The sequence below is a fragment of the Dendrobates tinctorius genome, unplaced genomic scaffold (assembly GCF_039654945.1).
Source record: "Dendrobates tinctorius isolate UK_male_01 unplaced genomic scaffold, ASM3965494v1 ptg000008l, whole genome shotgun sequence".
Classification (NCBI taxonomy): Eukaryota; Metazoa; Chordata; class Amphibia; order Anura; family Dendrobatidae; genus Dendrobates; species Dendrobates tinctorius.
Genome location: NW_027361676.1, coordinates 21,021,955 through 21,042,536, shown reverse-complemented (window position 1 = coordinate 21,042,536; position 20,582 = coordinate 21,021,955). Strand labels below are relative to the sequence as shown.

The 20,582-nt window shown below is 44.8% G+C and overlaps 1 protein-coding gene across 2 annotated transcripts in view; it reads left to right on the top strand.

Annotated features, from left to right (window-relative positions):
• Positions 1-20,582, top strand: part of MAP9 (microtubule associated protein 9) — a 207,139-nt gene that overhangs the window by 97,267 nt on the left and 89,290 nt on the right. For both annotated transcript variants that reach the window (XM_073576427.1, XM_073576428.1), the window contains exon 9: positions 1,272-1,431. In XM_073576427.1, coding sequence (XP_073432528.1) covers positions 1,272-1,431 — 160 coding nt within the window. The remainder of the gene's footprint in view (positions 1-1,271; positions 1,432-20,582) is intronic.

Here is a 20,582-nt window from a genome sequence, read left to right as displayed (position 1 = left end):
AGGAAACTACAGCACACCTCTATTCAAATAAATGGTGGCAGCTGCTGCTCCCTGCACGGCATAGTGGTCAGGAAAGCACCGGTGCAGAGAAAGCTGTGAATGAGCTTCTGCACTGTGGCTGCCTCATTTTCAGAATCTGTGACTCCTATCAGTTATTAAAAGAATTGTTCATTAAGTGGACATCCCCTTCTCAATCCCTATTTTACCCCCCAGGAAAATAATAACACTAAAATTCACCTGCAGTGAATGCATCATTTCAGTGGTGTTGTGATGTAAAGCGTACAGTTCATATAGCGTCTTGTGCTTGGGTGCAAGGAAAACACAGGAGACTCAAGTGTGATTAGGAAAGACTTGTATTACTTCATACAAGTAAGCAAAAAAGGTTCACACAGTTTGCATATACAAGGCAGGAGACACAGCAGGCCAGAGTAAACTTTTAGCACAGCAGAAGTTCCACAACAGGTTGAGGGTCTTTCTGTTACTTCCCTTGCAACTGTGGATTTATCAGGCAGCAGGTTTCCAGTGTCCACAAGTGTTCCCAAGTTCATCAGCAGGCGGTGGCTGGAGTACCATGTCCAAGGCTTCCAGGAGCCAGGTCACAGGCTAACAGCAGACTTGATTCTGAAGCACAGATTGATCAGCTGAGGTTGCTTAAAAGGCAAGAGTTAGAGAATCAGGGCGGGAACATAAAAGCTGGAAACTCCATAGTAACTGAGGGCAAGATAGCTGCAGCAGGAAAGAAAGCAAAATGGCCGACAGAAAAACCTAAGTTTCAAAAACATGTCCAAAGAGACTGAGAACCTTACAGGTGTCGGCTCTGGCTCCCCTGGGGCTCGCGTGACACAAAAATGCAAGCAATCCCTCAGCCAATCAGCACTGGCTTCATTCTCCCCTCCTTTGTACAAATCAAGATAATTGAGAAAGCAGCAGCTTACACTTCCTCTGGATGTCAATTACGTCCTTGGAACAGGAGAGTGAAGCCAGCGCTCAATAGGCGTATGGCACACGAGCCCCGGGAGAACCAGTGACGAAACCGCTGGAACAGTATCGGCATCATAGGGGAGTATAGGTGTTATTATTTTACTGGGGGAAAATGTAGGGACTGAGAAGGGGTTGTCCGAGTTGTGAACAAATTCTTTAAGCGATGGCAGTTTATGAGATGAGAATCCCCCTTTAATTTGGAAGTGTGCCATAAAAAATCCCCTAACTTCACTGCTTTCTTTTGCAGGAAGAAGCATTTGCAAGACATTAAGTTTGTTATTTCATTACAGATCTTTATCTGCCTCGCAAACCAAGAAGTCTTCAAAACTCGGCACACGGGTCTCTGCTAAGTCCCGATATTTGGGAACATTAACAATACTGGACACGTCTATTAATAAAGAAAGCAGTGAAGTAGAAGCGGCTGATAAACTGCGTGCTACTGTTTATCAGGTAACCAATTTATAATGGATTTATATGACTGCGATATGGGAGGACACTCAATAACTGCGTTCTGCACAACTAACAGATTTCAATCAATTTCTTCTATCATTCCCTGCAGGGCATTCATTGCTTTTCATTCTGTTGTGTTCTTTCTTGCGAATCAAGTGCTCTAACTTACTTAGTTTTATTATTTATATGGAGTTCAGAAGACAACATATAAAAGGTGATTGTAATGGATCATACATGTACAGTGTTTCAGTGAAAGCCATTTCTTCAATAGTAAACCTAGATAACTTATTACAGACATGCTTTACTTTTATGGTCCACACTGAAAAATATGAAAGTAGGCATGAGTCAGAATGAACAAAGGAACGTGCACACAGTATTGCATGATTGTTGGGAAATACAGCACACAATACCTTTCATGGGAATGGAAAGTTTTGCCCACATTAACTCTCATTGAAATAGATGAGAGTTGTGCCTTTTGGCTTCCAGACTTACTTAGTTTCTAACTTCCATGTGCCAGAGAAGCCCACTAGGTTGCAATTCAGACCCCAAATATTTTTTCAAAATGACAAAAACTACAGTTTCAGAGGAATTGCATATTTTCATGTTGCCCTTACAAGCTTCAAATCCCCGTCCTTGCATAATGCACATGTTATGTCAATATCATGACTCATTTTGTGGAAGTCGTTCTGCTTTAATTTTAACGTGGATTTTACTTTTGGGCCAGCAAGGGTTAATGTCAGTTTTCCTTGCTGGCAGCTGCTGTGTTGCTGGTCAGCTGATGTGGGTGGTGGCCAACCCCACCATCCTTTAAATAGTCACCTGACGCATCAGCTGACTGTTGCTGATAGAGTTTTTCTCTGGTGACCAGCCAATGAGTGGGGAGCTCTCTGGTGTCAGTGTGTATCAGCTGCTTGAGATCATGCTTCCAAATCCTCTGCTGTGTGGAGCTTTCAGCAGAAGCTTGAAAGCTAAGTTTCCATATTTCCTGTCTTTGTCTGTCTCGTGCTTGTCACTACCCCCTGTATTTACACCATCTGCAATGGTGATGCTAGCATACTTGCCAGCCAGTACACTAGCCAGGGTATATAGTGAGTTGACAGCTAGGGACGAGGCACATGACGGCGACGGGGGGAAGGACCCGCATAGGGCATTAGGGGAGCTTACGGATAGGCACATGCTGTGTTAGGAGGTGCCCCATCCCTCCTTCCCTATTGTTGGGCTTTCCTCCCCCTTTTTCCATCCCCGTTCTTGGAGTTTGTTGTGCCATCCGCCGGACCGACCCTTGTGGGTCCTGACAGTCAATTAGGGGTATGCATGTGGCTGCTTTTCAAGATTACAAGGGTTAGTGCTTATTGGTGCCATAGATGAGGTCCAAATCCCGCTAATTCTAAGTATGTTTTTTCATGACATATTGTACTTCATGATAATGGTAAAATGTATTGGATATGACTTGCGTCTATATATGGAAAAAACGGAAATTTGTCAAATTCTCTCATCCTTCAAACATGCCTCAATCACACCCATCCTCAAAAAGCCCTCCCTCGACCCATCCTTTGTGTCTAGCTATCGTCCGATATCTCTTCTCCCTTATACCTCAAAACTACTGGAACAGCATGTCCATCTTTAACTGTCTTCCCACCTCTCCTCCTGCTCCCTCTTTGTCCGTTTACAATATGGCTTCTGGCCGCATGACTCAACTGAAACTGCCCTAACTAAAGTCACCAACGACCTACTAACCACCAAGAGCAAGTGATACTACTGTCCTCCTCCTGGACCTGTCTTCTGCCTTTGACACTGTGGACCATTCCCTCCTGTTACAAATTCTTTAATCTCTTGGCATCACAGATTTGGCCCTATCCTAGATCTCATCATATCTAACAGACTGGACATTCAGTGTCTCCCTCTACCACACCCTCTATTCCTCACCTCGGCCCCTGTCTGTTGGTGTTCCCCATGGCTCAGTTCTAGGACACTAATTCTTCTCTATTTTCACCTTCGGCCTGTGACAGCTCATAGAATCCCACGGTTTGCAGTATCATCTCTATGCCGACGACACGCAGATCTACCTATGTGAACCTGACATCACCTCACCTCCCTACTGACCAAAATCCCACAATGTCTGTCCGCTAATTCAGCTTTCTTTTCTGTTCACTATCTAGAACTGAACATGGACAAAACTGAATTCATCATCTTTCCACCATCTCACTCTACCCCTCCACCAGACCTAGCCGTCATTGTCAATGGCTGCTTACTTTTCACAGTCCCGCATGTTCGGTGCCTCGAGGTGATCCTCGAATGTGCCCTCTCTTTCAAGCCACATATCCAAGCCGTTACCTCCTCCTGCCAACTCCAACGCAAACATATTTCCCGGATCCGTAGATTCCTTGACCAGGAAACTGCAAAAACGCTAGTGCACACCCTCGTCATCTCCCGCTTCGGCTATTGCAACCTCATACTCTCTGGCCTCCCCTCTACCACTCTTGCACCACTCCAGTCCATCCTACACTCTGCTGCCCGACTAATCCACCTGTCTCCTCGTTACTCCCCAGCCTCTCCTCTCTGCCAAGCCCTTCCCTGGCTTCCTATTGTCCAGAGGCTCCAGTTCAAAACCCTAATTATGACATATAAAGCCATCCACAACCTGTCTCCTCCATACATCTGTGACATGGTCTCCCGGTACTTACCTACACTCAACCTTCGATCCTCTCAAGATATCCTTCTCTACTCCCCTCTTATCTCTTCTTCCCACAACCGCATTAAGACATGCTTCCCCTATACTCTGGAACTCTCTAGCCCAACACATCAGGCTTTCACCTTCCACGGAAGCCTTCAAAAGGAACCTGAAGAGTACCTCTTCCGTGAAGCCAACACCCTGCAGTGATCCTCAATCTATTGAACCGCCGCACGACTAACTCTGCCCTCACCTAGTGTATCCTCACCCATCCCCTGTAGACTGTGAGCCCTCACGGGCAGGGTCCTCTCTCCTTCTGTACCTGTGTGTGCCTTGTATTGCTCATGTTTACTATTCTTGACTATATGTGCCCCTTTCACATGTAACGCACCATGGAATAAATCGTGCTATAAAAATGTCAGCTTTATATCAGCACAATTTTGGAAACATCATTTTCTTTGTTAGGAAGTTATATGGGTTAAAAGTTGACCTGCGATTTCTAATTTTTCCAACCAAATTTACAGAACCATCTTTTTTAGGGGCCACATTGCATTTGAACAGACATTAAGGGGTTAATATGACAGAAAGTACCCAAAAGTTATACCATTCTAAAAGCTGCACCCCTGAAGGAGCTAAAAACCACATTCAAGAAGTTTATTAACCCTTCAGGTGCTGCACAAGAACTGAAGCAATGTGGAAGGAAAAAAATTAACATTTCATTTTTTTTTTTTTTTACAAAAAAATTTACTTTAGACTCAAACTTTTTTATTTTCACAAGGATAACAAGAAAAAAACGAACCACAACATTTGTTGTGCAATTTCTCCTGAGTACACCGATACCCCATATGTCGGGGAAATCCACTGTTTGGGCTCATGGCAGGGCTCAGAAGGGAGAGAGCACCTTTTGACTTTTTTGAACACAAAATTGTCTGAAATCGATGGCGGGCACAATGTCGCATTTGGAGATGTGCCTAAAGAGTGGAAACCCCCCACAAGTGACCCCAGTTTGGAAACCACACCCCTCAAGGATTTTATTCAGGGGTATAGTGAGCATTTTAAAGCCATAGGTACAACAAAGAATTTTATAACATTAGGTCGTCATATTGAATATGTCGTCATTAGTGTTGAGCGCAAGTGCTTGCTACTCTAGGATGCCTCAGGCGCTCCGGTATGCACCGAGTATCGCGGGTGTTCAAGTGACATGCTCAAGTTCCTGCCTCGCATGTTTCACAGCTGTTAGACACCTAAAAAACATGCAGGGATCCAGGATACACTGTGCATACACGAGTACATGATGCAAACTTGAGTAGTGAGCACTTGCACTTCAACACTAGCCGTCATATCGTCATCATTTTTTCTTTTGAAAAAAAAAAATTTCTAACTCTAACAACCCTTAAGACACACCCAAATCCTAACACACCCATAACCCCAACCCTAACACAGACAGAACAGATCAGGAAGGCCCAGGGATGGTGGAGGTACCAGGGGGGCTCGGGGGATCCCGTTCCTCTCTTCTCTGATATGCTAGATAATATCAGACAAGAGAGAAATGAATTGTAAATCAGACTTTTTTTCTTGATCGCCGTTATTTGGTGAATAATGGAGATCACATAACAGGAGACCGTAAAAACTGGCCCTGATCATGTTCTCCAGGGTCTCGGCTACCCCCAGTAGCTGAGACCCCAGAAATTTTCCAAAGCTGGGTGACGTTATACCCTTATTTCTCAGCATTGTTAAAAAGCGGCGCTGAGGAATAAGTACCCTTAACTGCCTCCGTTAAAATGCATATCGGCTGTCATTAAGGGGTTAAAGGATATTATGATAAGTATGATAGGTTTCCCCTATCTGTAGGATAGGGATCAGTAGGGTCCTAACGCTTTGGCCCCACCGATCCAGAGAGTTATGCGCTTGTCCTTTCTTAAAGGGGTTTTTGCCACAAAGTTCATTTTAATTAATACATCTTGAAATAAAAATAAGTTCACAATTGTATGTGTTAAGAAAAAATGTTCCTGTGCTGAGATAAATATGCCCCTGCTGTGTCTTGCGTGATTTAAACATAAGAGAGCATACAGACAGGACAGCATGGGATCACAGCTATTTCATTCTGTGAGGTAAAACAGTTCCCTGCCTGTTTTTAACTTCTTTGAGATGAAGCCTGTTTTCACCTTAATGACCAGGCCGATTTTTGCAATTCTGACCACTGTCACTTTCTGAGGTCATAACTCTGAAACGCTTAAACGGATCCTAGTGATTCTGAGTTGTTTTTTCCCGTGACATTTGTACTTTATGATAGTGGTAAAATTTATTCGATATGACTTGTGTTTATTTGTGAAAAAAACAGAAATTTGGCGAAAATATTGAAAATTTCACAATTTTCAAACTTTTAGTTTTTATGCCCTTAAATTAGACTTTTCAATGCAAAATTGGCTGGAATTGAGATCGTACGCCATGTCACGTTTGAAAAGCCCCTGATGTGTCTAAACAGTGGAAACCCCCACAAGTGACACCATTTTGGAGAGGAGACCCCCTAAGGAGCTAATCTAGATGTGTGGTGAGCACTTTGAACCACCAAATATCATAATTTTTTTCACATAAATGATCTTTTCGCCCCAATTTTTTATTTTCCCAAGGGTACCAGGAGAAATTGGACCCCAAAAATTGTGTGCAATTTGTCCTGAGTATGCTGATACCCCATATGTGGGGGTAAACCACTGTGTGCATGGCAGAGCTCGGAAGGGAAGGAGCGCCGTTTGACTTTTCAATGCTAAATTGGAATTGAGATCAGATGCCATGCCGCGTTTGGAGAGCCCCTGATGTGCCTATATAGTGGAAATCCCCCAATTCTAACTCCAACCCTAACCCCAACACACCCCTAACCCTAATTCCAACCCTCAGTTCCCACAGAGAAGTACTAGTACGGCGCCTGTCGCGAAGGGGTTAAACTGTTTTTTACTTCAAAGAAATAATCAGCTGTGAACCCCTGCTGTAATGTCTATACATTCTTTTGTTTCTTTCCATGCCCAGGTGATGTGTTATGATCAGACCATGTTGCTGTATGGTCAGACACGGCCATTACACAGAACACAGCAGGGGCACATTTATAAGATTACTAGATTATGGCCCGATGCTATCGCATCACACTTCTTGCCATGTTAACCCTCAACACACACACTCCTCTCACCTTTCACCATCTCCACTCACTCTTTCACTCCACATACGACCCTTTCTCTCACTCCGTCTCTCATACTCATGCCGTCATCGCCGCTGCTCCACGATCCCCGACATCTTCCGCCGGCGCCATCCTGGATCCAGACGTTGTCCACGCCGGCGACATGTTCTTGCGGCGACGCCATCTTGAGTATCGTGAAATCCCGCGATACTAAAGATGGCGTCGCTGGAAGAACATGTCGCCGGCGTGGACGACGTCGGGATCCAAAATGGCGTCGGTGAAATCTCGCGAGTTTTCGCCTACGCCATTTTGGATCCCGACGTCGTCCTCACCGGCGACATGTTCTTGCGGCGACGCCATCTTGAGTATCGCGGGATTTCGCCGATCCAAAATAGCGTCGCCGCAGGAACATGTCGCCGGCGTGGATGCCGTCGGGATCCAAAATGGTGTCGGTGAAATCTCGCGAGATTTCGCCGACGCCATTTTGGATCCCGACGTCCTCCACGCCGGCGACATGCTCTTGCGGCGACGCCATCTTGACTATCGCGGGATTTCGCCAATCCAAAATGGCGTCGCCGCAAGAACATGTCGCCGGCGTGGAGGACGTCTGGATCCAGGATGGCGCCGGCGGAAGAAGATGTCGGGGATCGTGGATCAGCGGCGATGACGGCGTGAGTATGAGAGACGGAGTGAGAGAAGGGGTCGTATGTGGAGTGAAAGAGTGAGTGGAGATGGTGAAAGGTGAGAGGAGTGTGTATGTTGACGGTTAACATGGAAAGAGGTGTGCAGTGATGTCACCGGTTACAACTGGACGGAAGTTGTTACAACCGGAAGCTGCTTAGGGCATTTATTATTATAGATTCCGCACAGGAAACAAATGTAAACACATCCAATTGTGGAAATTATTATTATTCAAAGTTATGTTGATTAAAATTATCTTCATTTTTGGGAAACCCGTTAATGGGACCACCGGATATTGCCATGTGCAGCGCTCGGGTGTTCTTCGGGACTCCCATTAGTAGGAGTGGAGAGGCAGTTCACATGATCATCCACCACTCTATTCTACTGGGATCTTCAGTGCACTGGTCCTTGGGATCAGCGAGGGAGCCAACGGTTGGATCCCTGTGATTGCAAAGCTATTCCCTATCCCACAGATAAGGGAGAGCTTTCAAATTTTTTAATACCCTTTTAAATGGAGTTTTTGACTTTGACCCCATCACCTTAGGCCATCTATTCACCACACAAAGAAGAATTCTTTTTGCAAGCTAAGTGTTTCCACTGCACCCTTTACGCTAAGTATGGACAATCTGGTGGCTCAGTGGTTAGCACTGTTGCTTTGCAACACTGAGGTCCTGGGTTCAAATTCCACCAAGGATGATATCTGCAAGGAGTTTTTATCTTTTCTCCATGTTTGCTGAGATGCCTGGTGTCATTCTTTTATTTTTTTTTTCTAAATGTTACTATTATTGTATATTGATGCTGCATCTTTGTAGGATAAAGACTATTATTGTATATTGATGCTGCATCTTTGTAGGATAAAGAAAGAATATTGATGAAGATGACACATAAATTTGTGCTTGACATAAAAATGGAACTTATCTTTATGTGGATAGATATCTTCTCATGTACATTACACGCCTTTCCATATGTGTTGCTCTTTCTTAACAAATTCTGACAAGACATAGCTCTGTTTCATGGTAATCCCTTGGCTTAATACTCCGTAGCCTCATCAAAATGTCAGAAATTTGATTCTAGGAAGCGAAAAACGCAAGTGCTGCAATACATAATAATCAGATCATGGCTCCGGAAATGCCGACCAACATAACACCTGGGTATTGATGTGTCATGAAATGCTTCTAATCTATATTACTGAACTCAGACTAGTCCAAAAATCTGTCACATTTTATACAGTGAAATATCGCTGACATCAAGAAAACACATACTGTACATAAACATTGTGATTTCCTTCTTCAAACCATGGTGATGTGAAATGTTTACGTGCCACACATGAAGCATAAATTGTAGTATTTCTCTCTGTGCAGATCACTGCAGGTGAGGAGCTACTCTGGTGCTACTATTTTATTATTCTTATATAACGCCATCATATTCCGCAGCGCTTTACAGACATTATCGGCACTGTCCCCATTGGGGCTCACAATCTACATTCCCTATCAGTAAGTCTTTGGAGTGTGGGAGGAAACTGGAGAACCCAGAGGAAAACCACTACAAGGGGCCACTAATCACTGTGCAGCATTACAAGGGGCCACTAATCACTGCAGCATTACAAGGGGCCAATAATCACTGTGCAACATTACAAGGGGCCACTAATCACTGCAGCATTACAAGGGGCCACTAATCACTGTGCAGCATTACAAGGGGCCACTAATCACTGTGCAGCATTACAAGGGGCCACTAATCACTGTGCAGCATTATAAGGGGCCACTAATCACTGTGCAACATTACAAGGGGCCATTAATCACTGTGCAGCATTACAAGGGGCCACTAATCACTGTGCAGCATTATAAGGGGCCACTAATCACTGTGCAGCATTATAAGGGGCCACCAATCACTGCAACATTACAAGGGGCCACTAATCACTGTGCAGCATTACAAGGGGCCACTAATCACTGTGCAGCATTACAAGGGGCCACTAATCACTGTGCAGCATTACAAGGGGCCACTAATCACTGTGCAGCATTATAAGGGGCCACTAATCACTGTGCAACATTACAAGGGGCCATTAATCACTGTGCAGCATTACAAGGGGCCACTAATCACTGTGCAGCATTATAAGGGGCCACTAATCACTGTGCAGCATTATAAGGGGCCACCAATCACTGCAACATTACAAGGGGCCACTAATCACTGTGCAGCATTACAAGGGGCCACTAATCACTGTGCAGCATTACAAGGGGCCACTAATCACTGTGCAGCATTACAAGGGGCCACTAATCACTGTGCAGCATTACAAGGGGCCAGTAATCACTGTGCAGCATTACAAGGGGCCACTAATCACTGCAGCATTACAAGGGGCCAGTAATCACTGTGCAGCATTACAAGGGGCCACTAATCACTGCAGCATTACAAGGGGCCAATAATCACTGTGCAGCATTACAAGGGGCCACTAATCACTACAGCATTACAAGGGGCCAGTAATCACTGCAGCATTACAAGGGGCCACTAATCACTGCAGCATTACAAGGGGCCAATAATCAGCGTGCAGCATTACAAGGGGCCACCAATCACTGTGCAGCATTACAAGGGGCCACTTATCACTGCAGCATTACAAGGGGCCACTAATCACTGTGCAGCATTATAAGGGCCACTAATCACTGTGCAGCATTATAAGGGGCCACCAATCACTGCAGCATTGCAAGGGGCCACTAATCACTGTGCAGCATTACAAGGGGCCACTAATCACTGTGCAGCATTACAAGGGGCCACTAATCACTGTGCAGCATTACAAGGAGCCACTAATCACTGTGCAGCATTACAAGGGGCCACTAATCACTGTGCAGCATTACAAGGGGCCATTAATCACTGTGCAGCATTACAAGGGGCCACCAATCACTGTGCAGCATTATAAGGGGCCACCAATCACTGCAGCATTATATGGGGCATATGTTATTATGGAGCATGTTATAGGGCCACCATTATTCACTGTGCAGCATTATTAGGCATATTTTTGTATGGAGCATCTTATGAAACCCATCATGAACTTTATGGAGCATCTTATGGGGCCCATTTTATTTTTGAAATTTACCAGTAGCTTCGGCATTTACCACCCTAGGCTTATACGCGAGTCAGTAAGTTTTCCCAGTTTTTTGTGACAAAATTAGGGGGGTCGGCTTATACACGGGTCGGCTTATACACGAGCATATACGGTACATTACTGCGGCGCTCCGGCGGGTGCTGTGGCCAACGCTGTCTTGGGGGCCCGCCGGCCCGGTGCGTGTAGTGTAGGGGATCCGGGGCCCCGGTGGAAAAAAATGTACACTATGATTTCGCAGCCTACGCTGCATTTCTGTGCCTGCTGTGCGGAGCGAAGCACATATTGGGCCCGCCTCCCTGCCTGCAGCCAGTGTATTGCTTCAGACTAGTTCAGTCCCGCCCCTTCCCTGAGCCCTCGCTGTCTATTAGCTCTTTGCAGAGCTGCCTGCCGCATGGACCTCTGGGAAATGTAGTTCCTGGAGGTCGGTTTGCGCGGAGGAAGGCAGGCAGCCCTCACTGTCTCAGCTTAATTAATGCCAGGCCAGCCACTCAGCCAACTCTAGTATGCATTATCGGTAAGAGGGTGCGTCTTGAAGGGGGTGCGTCTAGAAGGGGGTGTGTCTTGAAGGGGGTGTGTCTTTGAGGGGTGTGTCTTTGAGGGGGCCCCGTTTAAAAGTTTGCTATGGGGCCCAATCAGTTCTAGTTACGCCCTGGCCTGTAGCTATGGAGGGTGGGGTTGTTGCTATAGAGGGCATGTTTGGAGTAGAGTAGGACGTTGCGACTAGTTCTCATTTCAATGCCATAACACCCCCCCTTGGACGTTCTGTTCAGAATATCTAGAAAACCGTGCAAACTAGTGACAGAAACTAAATTACTTATTGTCATAATTCTGCAGCCCAGATATGTACTGAGATTATGTGAAAAGCCCGGACAACCCCTTTAAATGATTGGCCACGCCAAGGGTGCACCAAGCGCCTTTATTTGGTTTTAACAGAGACTTTGTGCTTACAGACTACCATTAACTTGTCTCTAAACCTGACATATCTCAAGATGAATGTCTCATTGATGTCTGACCGTCTGCAACTTTAACTTTTTTTTTACTCCATGAAAAAGCAAGATTGGGCTGAATTGGTATAAAGACAAATGAACTTAGTGCAATTTGAGAAAGTTTCAAGGGGTTTTGTACCACACTAATACTGATGGCTGTCTGTAGCATAGGTCATCTATATCAGAATGCTGGGATCTGACAACCTGCTACCCCACAAATGAGCTGCTTGCAGCACTCAAGTGTAAGCAGTATGTGGAGAGGAATACTGTGTTTCCATCACACTGTTTAGAGGCTGTTCTGCAATATTAGTGGAGAACAACTTTAAAGGGAATCTCTGCAGGTTTTTGTGGTGTAATATGAAGACAGCAGGAGGGAGAGGCTGAAACACAGAATTCAGGGATGTGTCACTTGTCAAAGTGCAGGCTTTTGTTTCCTAACTGTAAAGGATTTATCACTAAGAGATTGACATTGCCGGCAACAATACACCTCACTGTCTATGAAATTTGTACACTAAAAGCCTGGTGTGGGCGGGGTTAGCTTTCTCAGCTCTGCTTTATTCTAAATCATAGATGTGCTCACATTGCAGATTCGTGTGCGGATACGCAGCGGATTTGGCCCTGCCGATCCGCAGCAGATTTGCAAGTGATGTACAGTACCATGTTATCCTATGGAAAATAAAAACCGCTGTGCACATGCTGCGGAAAATTCCAAGCGGAAACGCAGCGGTTTATTTTCCGCAGCATGTCTATTTTTTGTGTGGATTCCGCAGCGTTTTTACATCCATTCCATTTTAGGAATCCGCAGGTGTAAAAACACAGGCCAAACACAAGTCTCTTTGGGCTTTTAGACAACTGAGTTTTGCAGGTCAGTTTTAGCATTTAGTGAACCTAGCAAAAAAGCCAAGCAAAAAACAAGTGTGGGATTGCACTTTCTTTGCAATTTAACCGCACTTGGAATTTTTTTCCCATTTTCGAGTACACGACGTGGTAAAACCAATGGTGTCGTTCAAAAGTATAACTCATCCCGCAAAAAATAAGCCCTCACATGGCCATATTGACGGAAAAATAAAGAAACTTATGACTCTGGAAAGAAGGGGAGCGGAAATCGAAAAATGCTTCGGTCATTAAGGGGTTAAACAAGGGCCGCTGAGCTGGGGCCACGGAATAAGCTGCTGTTTGATGAAGGCTGGCAGGAGTGGTCTATTAGCTGGGTTAGAACCAAGAGGGCAAGAAAAAGACAAAATCAGAAGAAGTAAGGATAGTTAATAAAACAAGCCAAGGTCAAAACAAGAAATAATGATACTAAACAGGAGCTGAACATTAAGAAGCAAACCAGAGGAACAAAGCTATATCTGGCAGCTTCCAACAGTAAGCTGGAAGCTTTATTAGGGTGTTGTGCTCTCCAGGGAGCTGATAACTCCAGGTGGACAACACACACAACCATACTGTCAGACTAAACGGCACTGCAAGTCACAGCCACTCTAATTGGCTGTACAGACCGTCCATCCATAACTTCTAGTTCCGACATCTCTTGTATCACTAGCACCGACCGCAGAGTGAATACAGCAGCGCATGGCAACTGAAGCAGACTGAGCAGGAGCGAGTACTGGTGGAGATGTGACAATGGCGCTCAGTGTATAGGAGCCTACGGGCTAACTTTACATACTCAGGCCTTGTAGATAGCGCTATTGAGGGAAATTAAGGGGATTGTCCAGCAAACTAAAAAAGAATGAAATAGCTTGTCTGAGTCTTGGTTTTTACTTGTCATGTTTATTTTTGCTTTTTACTCATATGATATTTATTACCTACATTCCCCTGTTTCCCAGTTGCAGCATATCGGGACTTTCTCCTCTTTACTACAAGCCCCAGAGACCTCCATGCTTGTCATTATGGATCTCACTTGAAACACTGCCTGTAGCTGGGCTTCAAAGGAGACTCTAACTTTTACTATATGCAGCCATACTGTGGTTAGCTATATATATTACAAGCAATCAGATGATAAAAGGTTCAAGTCCCCTTAGGGGACTACGGCCATGTGCACACATTGAGAATTTAGTGAGTTTTTTACCTCCGTATTTGTAAGCCAAAACCAGGAGTGGAACCAGAGGAATTGTTTAATAGAAACACGTCACCACTTCTGAATTTCTCACCCTCTCCTGGTTTTTTCCTTACACATACTGAGGTAAAAAACTCACCAAATACTCAACGTTTGCACATGGCCTTAGTGTTACTATAAGGGTCAAACTGCCGTATTTCTGGTTGGAGAATCGCATTGTAAACCTCGTACTGGCTGTCGGCTCTCCTGACCTGAGCTTGACAGCTGTGTAGTAATCCATCATGCTGTCTTGCTCAGGTCAGGAAAGGTGCCTTGCTAGTCCGTGCAGCACGATGCGATTCTCGCACAAGAAATACGGTAGTCTGACTCTGCCCTTACAGGCACTGTTCTGCCTTCTTCCACATATGACGCTGTGTTGATTCCAGCATACGGCTTAACCTTTCATCCACTCCCAGAAACAAGACTGTATGGGTGCTTAAGTCTATTATTTATTGGGATGATATGGACAACGATGGGAGATAACAGATGGATAATTCAGCAGATTGTTGTACAAAATGTGGATGATTCAGGTAAAAACTACAAAAGACAGACAATACAGCATGTCAGTACTTAGACAGTATACAATACACTAATACTGGCAGGTAATAGCAATGCAGGGTACTATCACAACAGTAGCAATGACACAGGATGCTATCATCATGCATCACACAAGAGCTGAGCAATACAACATACACAGCAGCAAAGGAGAGAGAAATATCCAACACAACTAGTGGCTTCCAGCCTTACACTCACTGAACAGAGGATGCATAACTAGAGGATGCTTATAACAAACATGCAGTGAAATAACATCACAGGAGCTGAGCATGCATTGCAAACATCATGGGGGGCTGCATTATGGCTTCTAACACAGATGAATAACTCATAATTGCATTATCATTACCGGAATCCGCTTATTATAGTAATGGTTTTGCAAAGAGCTGAGCTAAGCACATGTGGGCTGGTCAGAAGATGCTGGAGAATGGTTACAGTGGCATTTAAAAGTTTGGGCACCCCTGGTCAAAATTACTGTTATTGTGGCCAGTTAAGCAAGTTGAAGATGGAATGATCTCTAAAAGGGCTAAAGTTAAAGATTACACATTTTCTCTGTATTTTAGGCCCCAAAAAATTATATATTGTCATTTTTTACATTTTAAAAATTACAATAAGGAAAATAGGCCAATGCAAAAGTTTGGGCACCCTGCATAGTTAGTACCTAGTAGCACTCCCTTTTAAAAAATATCACAGCTTGTAAACGCTTTTAGTAGCCAGCCAAGAGTCTTTCAATTCTTGTTTGATGGATTTTCATCCATTCTTCCTTGGAAAATTCTTCCATTTCTGTGAGATTCCTGGGTCGTCTTGCATGCACTGCTATTTTGAGGACTAGCCTCAGATTTTCAATGATGATCGAATCGGGGGACTGTGAGGGCCATTGAAAAACCTCTAGCTATCGCCTTTTGAGGTAGTCTATTGTGGATTTTGATGTGTGTGATCATTATCCATTTGTAGAAGCCATCCTGTTTTCAAATTCAGCTTTTTTACACATGGTGTTATGTTTGCATCAAGAATTTGTTGAAATTTCATTGACTCCATTCTTCCCTCTACCTGTGAAATGTTCCCTGTGCCATTGTCTGCAACACAACTCCAAAGCATGATTGATCCATCCCCATGCTTAATGGTTGGAGAGATGTTCTTTTCCTGAAATTCTATGCAATTTTTTCTCTGCACATACCTTTGATCATTGCGACCAAAGAGTTTTATTTTAACTTCAACGATTCACAGGACTTGTTTCTAAAATGCATTAGGCTTGTTTAGATGTTCTTTTGCATACCTCTGATGCTAAATTTTATGGTGAGGTTGCAGGAGAGGTTTTCTTCTGATGACTCTTCCATGAAGGCCATATTTGATAAGGTGTCTCTGAACAGTAGAACAATTACCACAACTCCAGAATCTGCTAAATCTTTCTGAAGGTCTTTTGCAGTCAAGTGGGGGTTCTGCTTATCTTGATCTCCAATGTTCCTGTAAACTGCTATTTCTGAATTAAATATTGAACTGAGGAAAGGACAACTTGAAAACGCTTTGCTATCTTCTTATAGCCTTCTCCTGCTTTGTGGGCCTCCACCATTTTCATTTTCAGAGTGCTAGGCAGCTGCTTAAAAGAACCCATGATGGCTGTTTTTTCGCACATGGTTAGAGGGGGCTATGTGTTTCTAAACATGTGGAATCTGCATCAGCTGGCCTTTCCTAACATTGAGGGTGAACAAGCCATATCCCTTACAGGCTAATTAAGGTCTGAAACCTTGGTCAAAGTTATCTGAGCACACAAATCTCCAAAGGTGCCCAAACTTTAGCATCGGACCATTTTTCTTTTTGTAATTTTTAAAATGTGAAAAAATGACAATGTGTATTACTTTTTAGCCTAAAATACAAAACAAATGTGTCATCTTTAACTTTAGGTGTTTTAGAGATCATTTTATCTTCAACTTGCTTAACTGTTCACAATAACAGTAATTTTGACCAGGGGTGCCTAAACTTTTGCATGCCACTGTACATGTTGTTGACCAAGGTTAGAAGAAGGAGCGGTTCTGAACAATTAACCATTCGGGGAACAGAAAATTCCAAACACATGAATAAAAGAGAAGGGGCAACTTATGACACCTAATGGCCAATAGCTGGGACAGCACTTTAAAATATCTAGCTGCCAAAATGGGCAGAACACTCCCCGCTTGGCATCAACGGATGCCACTATTTGGCTCTTTTGGGGATAATAACAGTACAAGTTCAGTAATTGGTCTGAGGAACAGTTTGTTTTCCCCAAGTTTGCTCACTTTCACCTCTACTTTGCGCACTTTCCCATCTTTGCTGGGAAGAGGCTTGGTGACTAGGCAGAGTGGCCATTCATTTCGATGTGATTGACTGTCCTTGACAAGTACTGCATTGCTTGGTTGGATGTTTGGGCGGTCTTTGCGCCACTTTGTCCTGGTTTGTAGAGTGGAGAGATATTGTTTCTTCCATCTGTCCCAGAAGACATTGGACACGCTTGTACTTGCTTCCATTGGCGTCTGAAGAGATCCTTATCGTTGAATTCTCCGAGTGGAGCTCTCGGGACACAGGTTTTCTGCGTGAGTAGCATTGCTGGAGTAAGGGCAGTCGGGTCTCCGGAATCGCTGGAGAGTGCGGACAGTGGCCTGGCGTTCATGATAGCTGATACCTCAGCCAAGAATATAGTTAAAGTCTCAAGTGTGAGTCTGGTGTTCGTTTGCAAGAAGATAGAGTCCAGTATCTTGCGTGCTTTGCCTATCATTCTCTCCCAGGCACCTCCCATGTGCGAAGAGTGTGGCAGATTGAAAGTCCAGGTGCATCCTGGCTCACCTAGGTACCTTTCTACATTAGCGATGTCTAAACTGGAAGGGATTTGGAGTTCTTTTGCTGCTCCAATGAAATTCGTACCTCTATCGGAGCAAGTATGCTTCACAGGGCCTCTGATTGCGGTGATGCGTCAAAACGAATTTGTGAAACTTGAAGTGTCCATAGACTCGATTACTTCAATATGAACAGCTCTGATGGACAGACAAGTGAATAGAACTGCCCAACACTTTGCTTCAGTATTGTATTTCCTCATGCGTCGAGTAGCTAGGGACCAAGGATCGAATACGTCTAGTCCAACATTGGTGAAGGGGGGTTCGGTACTGAGTCTGTCGGATGGAAGATTGGCCATCTTCGGATTTTGGAACGAGCCACGGAGTTTGCGACGTAACACAGTTGAAGATGAGTTTGCTAACGCTTATCTTTGCGCTGACTATCCATAGACCAGCCGCCCGCAGATTCCCTTCAGTAAACAAACGGCCTTGGTGTCTTACTAAGGCTACTTTCACACTAGCATTTTTTTGCGCTGCGCTGCGTGCGCAGTCCAAACGCATACAAAAATGCATCAAGCGTTTTGCATGCGTTTGCTTATTTTATGCGCATGCGTTTTAACCAGTTTGTTGCCATGTGAACTCTTAAAACGCATGCGTTTTTAGACGCTGACTTGCGCATGTCCATGCGCACGCCAGCGTTCCCATAGACTGTAATGTGATTTTTTTTTTTTGCGCATTCCGTGTGCTTTTCTGCGCATGCATTTTTTTGACACAGGTTGGGCGCACAAAAAATGCGCACAAAAGCGCGTCCGGCGCGCCTAGGCGCACACTGGAAAAAACGCATGCACACTAAAACGCTTACAAACGCAAACGCTAGACTATTCGCACTCATGTTAAACATAGAGGCGCATGCGCATTTACGTGCACGATGCACTGCGCTAAAAAAACGCTAGTGTGAAACCATCCTTAGTCATGATGATGCTGAATGAGCAGGGTTGTGACGTGATGACGTCCAGGAATTATTACCGGGTGTTTCTCTGAAACTTCTACCTCGGCTTCTTGAAGACGGCCACTGACTCTCAGCAGCCCGTCTTGATCAACAATTGGGTCGAGCTTCTTTAGCACGCTGCCTCCAGGAATAGGTTGGCCCTTGCTGAGGTTGTTTTTGACTATTTGCGTATCCATGATGTCCAGGAACATCCTGTCTTCTATGGACATTGCTACCTTGTCATCCTACTTTGTCCTGTCGAAGACCATACCTCCCCTGTGGTCTTGTTCACCTTCACAGGAGTAGTCTTCATTGGTAGGTGCTGAGAAAGGGCAAGGTATTGGAGTGCTGTTTGGCAATTCCTTTACCAGCAGACTATTGTGACATGGCCGGAAGAGAGATGGACGTCCACTTTCTAGGGTGCTGGTAAGCATACTGTTGACTGAGGCCGGCTTGTGTGCTCCTCCTAGACAGACGTCTCCTATGATGACCCATTCAAGGTCGAGCCTCTGTGCGTACGGAGCATTCCCAGAGCCATGAATACATTCTCTATTCTTGTGGATTCGTAGTATATCTCTTCCCAGGAGTAGAGCTATTGATGTTCCTGGATCCATCTCAGGTATCATGTGGGCTATACACTTTAGATGGGGGTGATGTCTTGCCTCCTCACGTGAAGGTATCTCTGACCTGTTGTCAGGAATCTGGTTGCACTCCAGGAAGGTCGGTAATGATAGGCAGGTTTGGCCATCTATGGACTCCACTTTGTATCCAGTTGCTTTTCTCCCCGCCGTCTCAACGGTACCTGAACACGTCCTTGGTGTAGGGAGAACCAGGACCTACAATGCTGAAGTTGTCAAAGAAGATGGGCCGGGCTAGAGACGTGTTACTTTGGTCATCCAGGATTGCATAAATCTTGAAGGCTTTGTCCTTGTGGCCTGCAGGATAGACTCGAACAAGGCAGATTTTTGAACAGGAGCTTCCTCCTGTGAGTCCCTTTCAGATCTCTGTACATTGAGAGCTGACCACAGGGGTGTCTTCGACAGTGTCCTTCTGCTTCTCATCGTGTTCCTCTGCTTGCGACAACACTCGTGGAGGTGATCCAGGGTGCAAGGCTGCATTGTGATCCGTGCTGCTGCATTCTGCACATTTCTCGCAAGCTTCACAGTTCCTGGCGAAGTGAGAGGTTGTGGCACAACATTTGAAGCAGACATTCTCCTTGAGGAAACCTTTGCGATCCTCCAAAGTCTTCTCCCTGAAGGCTCTGCATTTTAGTAGAGGATGTGGTTTCTCGTGTAGAGGACAATATTTACTGACATCCTGAGGCTTGCTCTCATCTGGAGGGGGTTTATTCACCTTGTGAGGAAGGCCTGTGGAATCAATGTTAGTTTTGTGGACTGCCACGGGTGTCCTACCGGGTTTGACACCAATGGCAGTGGAACACGACAGAGTAAAATCAAAACTAGGGTCATTTCTAATCCTAGATTGTTTGGTGACAAAATCAGCAAATACAGTGAAAGGAGGGAATGATACATTATGATTTTGTTTATACTGTGAACCACATGTAATCCACTTTTCTTGTAGGTTGTAAGGAAGTTTCTGTACTATCGGATTGACACCCTTAGCGGTGTCTAAGAATGCCAATCCGGGCAAGTCTCCTTCCTGCTGTGCAACCTGCAACTCATTCAATAAATCTCTCAGTTCTCTAAGCTTTAGATAACCTTTAGGTCCTATCTTAGGAAAATCATCAATTCTTTTATATAAAGCATTCTCTATGACTTCTACTGTCCCATAGCATTCATCAAGTCTTTCCCACACTTTATGTAGGGCTGTGCGAGGATGCTTTACCTTAATGTCTCTCAGTCTTTTGGCATGCTCGACTGACTCACTTCCGAGCCACTTTACGAGGAGATCTAACTCCTCACTACAAGAAAGGTCCAGGCCATGAATGGCGTTCCGGAACGAGGCTTGCCATGACCGATAGTTCTTGGATTTATCAGTGAACTATACAAGTTCCTTTGTAACCAGATCTCGGCGGGCAAGGAACTTTGCAAGGTCCATGGTGGCTCCGTCAGTGCTGGCACGAGCCGTTGTTTAATAGCCATATCTAGTGTGTG